Source organism: Mus pahari, chromosome 2 (genome assembly GCF_900095145.1).
Source record: "Mus pahari chromosome 2, PAHARI_EIJ_v1.1, whole genome shotgun sequence".
Taxonomy (NCBI): Eukaryota; Metazoa; Chordata; class Mammalia; order Rodentia; family Muridae; genus Mus; species Mus pahari.
This window is the reverse complement of record NC_034591.1, coordinates 61,733,689-61,740,815: the sequence shown is the minus strand read 5'-3', so window position 1 is coordinate 61,740,815 and position 7,127 is coordinate 61,733,689. Positions and strand designations below refer to the sequence as shown.

Sequence of the window (7,127 nt, the reverse complement as noted above, 5' to 3'; positions counted from 1 at the left end):
TCAAATCAGAGAGTGTCTTAGCTTTGTCTCTGAAGACAGAAATAAATCTCCATGCCAAATGGCTAAAGTTCTGAGAAGTAGTAAAAAGGAAAGGGTGGTCCAGAGGATGTATCCAGAGGCAAAAGGAAGTTCCAAGCATCCTCTCCAGTCTCGCTCAGCACAGGAAATATCATGTAGTGTGCTGGGGTCTCTTCACCCAGCTCCCAGCCAATAATTTTAATATCCAAGAGATACATATATCACAGGGAATGTCATAGCTTTCAGGTCCTTTGAGGACATCAAGTCTCCCAGGTAACATGGTAACACTAGGTCATTTTCAGGATCTTGGAGCCCACCTTGAATCCTATGCACTAACATTATTCATATATCATGTAATAAAGTGGGAATAGATATCAAATGCAACAACAAAAGAAAAGAAGAGAGAAATTGTGTCCTTTGCTCCCATGCCTTCTGTTCCACTGCCATTCGGGTTGCCCCATAGCTTCAGCAGCAGCCCTTCTTTATCACCACTCTCAAAACAGGGTTGCTGAAGAGTATAACAATGGGATGTATCACTGTGCACAGATGAATCACCACCTGCCACATCCAGTACCTGAATTCCTGATATGGTGTGTTGCTGGCAGAACTGAGTACCAGTGTCAGAAAACAGGAGATGAAAAGGATGATGAAGGAGAGCAGAGGAAGAAGAGCCTTGAAGTGGGCCTGTGCCCAAACATCCTGAAGTTCTGAAAGGGTCAAGAAAGTCTTCTTCATGTGTCTTACCAAAGACACGAGGAGCAAACTCATGAAGACGCTGAAGACAACAGTAGGAATTGTCCACATAATTATTTTTATAGAAAAGAAGTAGAATTTCTCAAGTGAGTGTCTTAAGTTATTCCCAGTGACATTCCAAGGTTGATGGCCACTCCTCACATAGTTCTGATATATCATATAATTGCCTATGAAACATAGGATACTAGTTAAGCTTGACATCCCCACAGCACTGAGCAGCATCCATGGTACCCACCCAGGCAACCTGTACTTTAGCCAGACAAAGACAGGATGGGTTAAGGTTGCAATTTTCACACAATAGAAGAAACCTAGCAAAGAGCAGAACCAGATGGTTGCAGCAGTCAAGAAGTCCCACATTAAATTTAGGAGCTGTATTACAGGGTTGTATGGGAAGCTTGTTGGATTCAGGAAAACATAAATATTCTTACCTATCACCACACACTGGAGACAGAAGCGAGAGGCTGCTAGACTGACCAGTAACTTATTATGAGCTGACAGTGTTCTCCGGAGCAACCATTTCATGCCCAATGCTATAATGATAAATCCATTGCCTACCACTGCCACCAGGCACAAAAGGACTAAAATGATAAATAAAGTGATGACTGTCTTATCAGTAGTCTGACATCCGAGAACTGTATGGCCTGTGCTCATTTCTCCTGTGGACATGATGGGTCCCATGAAGGGTGGTTTGTTGCTCTAAGAAGTCTCTCCAATGTGTTTGTCTCTCCACGAGCTCTAAGTAGAGAAGTAAAGCCAGAGTTGAGGATGCAGGCTCTTTGAGAAGGATAAAAAGGTTTCTTCTCTTCAGAACAGATGCAAATATTGCCAAGGTTAAGTTTCCAAAGTCTCCCCCTGCATGCCTGTGAATTTGCCTCCTCTCTTTCCTATCCCCTACCCATTGTCAACATCCATGTGAATAATGTATCAGGCCCTTGCATATGGTGTCTCTTACATAGGCAGTTATGCTTCTCTAAACTGATACTTAAGACCGCACACCTGGGGCTGCTTGGTAATGAAATCCACAGGGCATGCACCCTACTGAATATCGGAACTCATGTCCATAATGGGGATGAGAGGTGATTGTTAGGTTCTAGACATTGTTCTAGATACCCTCAAAATATTTAGTTCTTATAGCATCCCTATGAAAGAGGTACAGTAAGAACATCCCTTTGACAGAGAGACAGAATCAGACCCAAACCCCTCCTGAGAAAGTTTAGCTCAAGGTTTAGTCAGTTGAGGATTCAGCATAACAGAATAGAGCAGAAGAGGCAATTACATAGAATGAAGCAGGGAATTTCTAACAAAAATATAGACAATATTTGGTTAGCAGTGAGTTTCGTAATGGCATCTCACCAAGATAGCTAGAAACCAATGGGATAGGCAGTGAGAGCCCTGGCCAAGAGTCAGGCTTCAACCCAAGCCCCACTCCTTGCTGTGAGAATCTGAGCATGGCAGGGAGCTCCTCTGTTTCTTTATGCCCACCTCTATAATATGAAAAGTATTTGTTCTAATGCACAGACTTTCCTTGAAGTCTGGATTTGGCTGCATGAAGAAATCAGATGAATTGAATAGATAAAAGAAACAAGTTTTCTTTTATCTCAAGTTACAGATGAAGACCCATATCTAAATCACACCTAAGTCACAGCAGAAAAGCAAAAGCTACACTAATGCCAAGACCAACCTCTCTCACCATAGTTAGCAACATAATTTACACTTCTATCCACTTTAACCTTAGCAACTATGGATTCCAGCTAGATCACTCTTTATTTAAAGTCATGGGGACTCATTAAATGGCACAGTGGCTCAAAGTACCTGCCAACAAGCCTGAAGACCTGAGTTCCTTCCCTGGAAACCACACAAAGGTGGAAGAAAAGAACCAACTCCACAGTTGCCCTCAGGCTTCTACATGAACATGTTTTTGAGAGCACACACACACACACACACACACACACACACACACACAAGGAAATTATTAAAAATTTAAAAGCAATTACTATGATTCAAGAAATGGCTCAGTAAGTGCTTACCACACAAGTATGATGGTCTTAGTTTATCTCCCAGCAATTATAGAAAAATCCAAGCATGACTGACCATCTGTAACCTCAGTGTTGACCACCAGCCTGGGGTGGGGGTGGGGATGGTATCAGATAAGCTTCAGGTTCCTTCTTTGTGTCCTAGATTCTTTGGCTAGGTTTCGACCATTTTCTACTCAAACCTAGAGAAATGAGGCAAACTGGGTCTTTGAACTCTGGAGTTTAGACAGCCACAAACCTCGCAGTATGGAAAACTTCTATCTCTTCCTTCTACCTCCTAGACCATCGATGCCTCATAAAATTAAGGATGTAAAATTAACCTCAATTGATTTGAAAACCTCTCCTTTTAGGTAATAATGCTATGAAAAGCACTGGGCTAGAACAGGGAATTAGCTGCTGTCAAAGTGCTTTCATACAGAAATCATAAACCACAAACATTATATTATGTGTAAATTAAATGCATTAAAAAAGATGAGTAATCTTTATTTAAATATGTAATTGTTTTATGGTGTGTTTTTAATATTTACTTTATTTCACGTGTAGGAGCGTTTTGCATAAGTATGCGTATATGCACCATGTGCGTGTCTGCTGCCCAGAAAGGTCATAAGAGGGCATTAGATCCCTTGGAAGTGGAATTTCAGATGGTTGTGGGTGCTAGGAACCAAACCTGGGTCCTCCGCAAGAGCAGTATGTGTCATTTCTTCTGCCTCACAATCTCAGGCGAGTCTCACCACTGCTTGGATCTGTGGCACTTTGCTTCCTCCTATTCAGACTTAGCTTTCAGGATGGTACAAAACTGACCATTTCATTTTTCTCATAGTTTTTATAAGGGTAAATATAAAAGTAGTTTGATAGGAATCTAGAATAGCTGTTCTGGCTAGAAATGGTCAACTCGGTACTCTGCCCTGAGCAGATTAAAAGAGAAAGCAGTGTCCTGCTTGCTGATTTTTTAAATGATATGTATCGTCCTGTTCATCCCAAGAATGCTTAAACAGCTTCAGAGGGGTTAGTGACACAATTTGGTAAGGAAAGGTACTTGCTGCCAAGCCTAGCGACCTGAGTCCCATCCCCAAGACCCATATGGTGGAAGAGAGAATCTTTCTGAAAGCTGTCTTCTGAAATCCTGCTGTGTCATGTGGCATCTTCCCCAACACATGTAGTTCAGTAACATTAGGACAAATGAAGTGCCGTGCTACGTATTATAAGAGTAAGGCAATAGCGAGGGCAATAAAAACACAATTATCTATTCCAGAAAGATGGATTTGTGGTTGAGGAGAGCTTAGTGTTTGCTATTCTTTCCAGGAACCTGAGTTTGGTTCGCAGCATACACACACACACACACACACACACACACACACACACACAGTAATTTGAAAAGAAATGTACTTATAGTAGGTATGGTCAGATATCTCTGCCATATATGTGTAGAGATAAATGCTTGCAACCAGAAAGAAGGCAATCACCAGAGCCCAACCATGCTGGCACCACACAGTCTATCTTTGAGAAATAGTCACGTAGTCTATGATATTCTGATACAGAGCCTAAACCAATGAAGACTCAGACAGCCATATGCATATTTATTAATTATATTCAAGCCTTGCTTCATCATTGTGTTATGTACATAGTAAAACACACATAAAAATAGATGATAATTTAAGATAAAAAGTAGTGTACATTAAAAATGCCACATTTTTCTTTGCACTCCCAGTATGTCGCTTTTCACAAGTTCCGGTCCGGAGAAGGCGAACCTGAGCAACAGCATCCAGGAAATATACCCTGAGCAAGCACAAACAGGACTGAGATTATCAAAGTTAACTATCGCCATGTACTTTAGCTCTTGCCTATAATCAGTGTGCTCAGAAGGCTGAAGCAGGAAGATTCTGACCAGCCTGAGCATCATAAGAAGTCACTTCAAGCCGGGCGGTGGTGGCGCACGCCTTTAATCCCAGCACTCGGGAGGCAGAGGCAGGCGGATCTCTGAGTTCGAGGCCAGCCTGGTCTACAAAGTGAGTTCCAGGACAGCCAGGGCTATACAGAGAAACCTGCTTGTGGACGTTGTACATCGTGGTGCGGAGCCTAGTGCGCACCACGATGTACAACGTCCACAAGCAGAGCTCTTCCTGCTCTCAGTCTCCTAGATCAATCTGAAGTGGGCCTTGTGGTGGAATCAGCTTTAGTCAGGGTACACATTATAAGGGTGAAAGAAAGAAAGAAAGAAAGAAAGAAAGAAAGAAAGAAAGAAAGAAAGAAAGAAAGAAAGAAAGAAAGAAAGAAAGAAAGAAAGAAAGAAAGAAAGAAAGAAAGAAAGAAAGAAAGAAAGAAAGAAAGAAAGAAAAGGGAGAGAAAAGAGAGAAAGGTAGAAGAAAGCTACTGAAAAGAGTCAGGACTTAGCTGAGGGGACAGCTAGGGTCACAAAGTGGGTGGTCTGCAGGAATCCTTGTCCCTTAAACAACTGATAATGGTCAAGTGTCTTCATAAGTGAAGTACAGACACAAATGAGCCTTGAAGAATATGATTTGGGTTGCCTTCATAGAGAGTCACTGAAGCCTCCAAGGAATGAAGGTCTTTGGCTAAGAAATGCCTTGATGACTTGGAACTCAGACCAGAAACTAACATAAATGAAGGGGACAACAGGAACACAGAAAGTTAGAAGAAGAACATGTGGTACATGGAAGAAATTAAAGACAAGGAAGGAAATGAGCTGGTCTGTCGCAGCACTGATACTGATCACTTGCGAGCAGAGACATCTTTGGTCCAAGGCCTTCGAAGCTCATGATCAGGCAGCACACATATTCTAAAACCTCCTTTTCAGGGCCTTTCTCAGCTTGGGGTTGCTAAGCACCAGGATGATGGAGTTCAAAAAGATGCCTGTGTAGATGATGACTTCTCTGGCCCAATAGTAACTCTGCATGCTTTTCCTTTTTGTACTAGAAATTACCAGGGTCAGGAAGAAAAAGATATAGAAGATGAAGAAGAAGGTAAGGGATTTCAGAGCCATGGTATGTGCCTGAGTATGGAGATCCCAAGGCCCAGGCCTGTGGCCCCTCATCTTCTCCACATGCTGGTACAGCGAGAACATGAGCACGATAACGGACACTAGAAACAGGAAGAAAGGAGTGAACCACATGAGCACTGAGTGAGACAGGTAATAGTACCGATAGAAGTCCAGTGACATGTAACCAAAAGTGCAGTTTCCATGGAAACCCTGGGAGATGGTCATCTGATTGGCCATGATGTTCCCGGTGGCTGAAATGACAGCTGACAGGCCACCTATGATGAGAGATACCAGCAGCAGCCTGGGAACTAACTGGGAAATCCTCCACTTGAGCCAAAAGAGGACAGGGTGGGAGAAAGAGGAGATCTTCACACAGTAGAAGATGGCAAGCCAGGCAGTAAGCCAAAAAATGAGAGTGTTAGTGAAATCCCAGAGGATGCCAATAAGGTTCGCTTGGTAACAAAAATCAAAAGAGGCCAAGAGGTTGGCCAGAATGGCTATCCCATGTAAGCAGAATCGGGAGGAAGCAAGAGAGGCCACAATCATGTCAGCTGCCGGCAGTGTCCGGGTCCTCATCCACTCTCTGCCCAGCACAATCATCATGAAGCCATTCTGCAACATAGAGGCCAATGACACCAGGTAAAAGATGATAATGAAGATCAATGTGGGTGTGGAGGGCATCTTGTTGAGGGAGGATCTGTTCAGACAGGCTCCAGAGCACTGAAACACTTGCTACAGGGGAAAACAGAATCTACAGCCAAACCACTATTGGGATCAAAACACTGAAACTCTCACCCTGCATTCATGCATAAGCCCACCTAGCAGCAAAACTCCAGTACCTAGGACGTGAGTGATAATAATTAGTCTCCCTAGACATGTAAATCACTCCCAGTTCAATGACTCCTGTCCCAATTTGTATAACCTGTATTTGCCTACTCTGCCACAGCCAGGTGCAGGCAAATGCTGGCAGGAGATACTATGGAGTGCTTGGGAAGACCTCTAATTTGAAGATTGTTTCTCCTTCTCTCTCCCTCTCTTTCTTTACAATATTTTCATTTATTCTTTAACAATTCCACACATGTATACAATGTATCTTGATTATATATATATGTATATATATACAAATACACACACACACATATATATATATATATTCATTCATTCTTTAAGAATTTCACACATGTATACAATGTATCTTGATTATATATATATATATATATATATATATCCGTAAATCCCCCTTGCACTCCTTCAGCACCCACAAATACATCCTCCCCTCTTCATATCTCCTGGTTTTAATAACCTGTTGCTTCCAATTGGCATTGCCT

General features: G+C 42.4%; 2 protein-coding genes across 2 annotated transcripts; both read right to left on the bottom strand.

Annotated features, from left to right (window-relative positions):
* Positions 1–457: 457 nt before the first annotated feature.
* Tas2r60 (taste 2 receptor member 60) lies at positions 458–1,538 on the bottom strand. Its single transcript, XM_021191802.1, has one exon. It carries the CDS (start codon positions 1,447–1,449, stop codon positions 484–486), a length of 966 nt encoding a protein of 321 aa, XP_021047461.1. The 5' UTR covers positions 1,450–1,538; the 3' UTR covers positions 458–483.
* Positions 1,539–5,594: 4,056 nt separating this feature from the next.
* On the bottom strand, positions 5,595–6,480 carry LOC110317406 (taste receptor type 2 member 143). Its single transcript, XM_021191861.1, has one exon. It carries the CDS (start codon positions 6,478–6,480, stop codon positions 5,599–5,601), a length of 882 nt encoding a protein of 293 aa, XP_021047520.1. The 3' UTR covers positions 5,595–5,598.
* Positions 6,481–7,127: the final 647 nt, after the last annotated feature.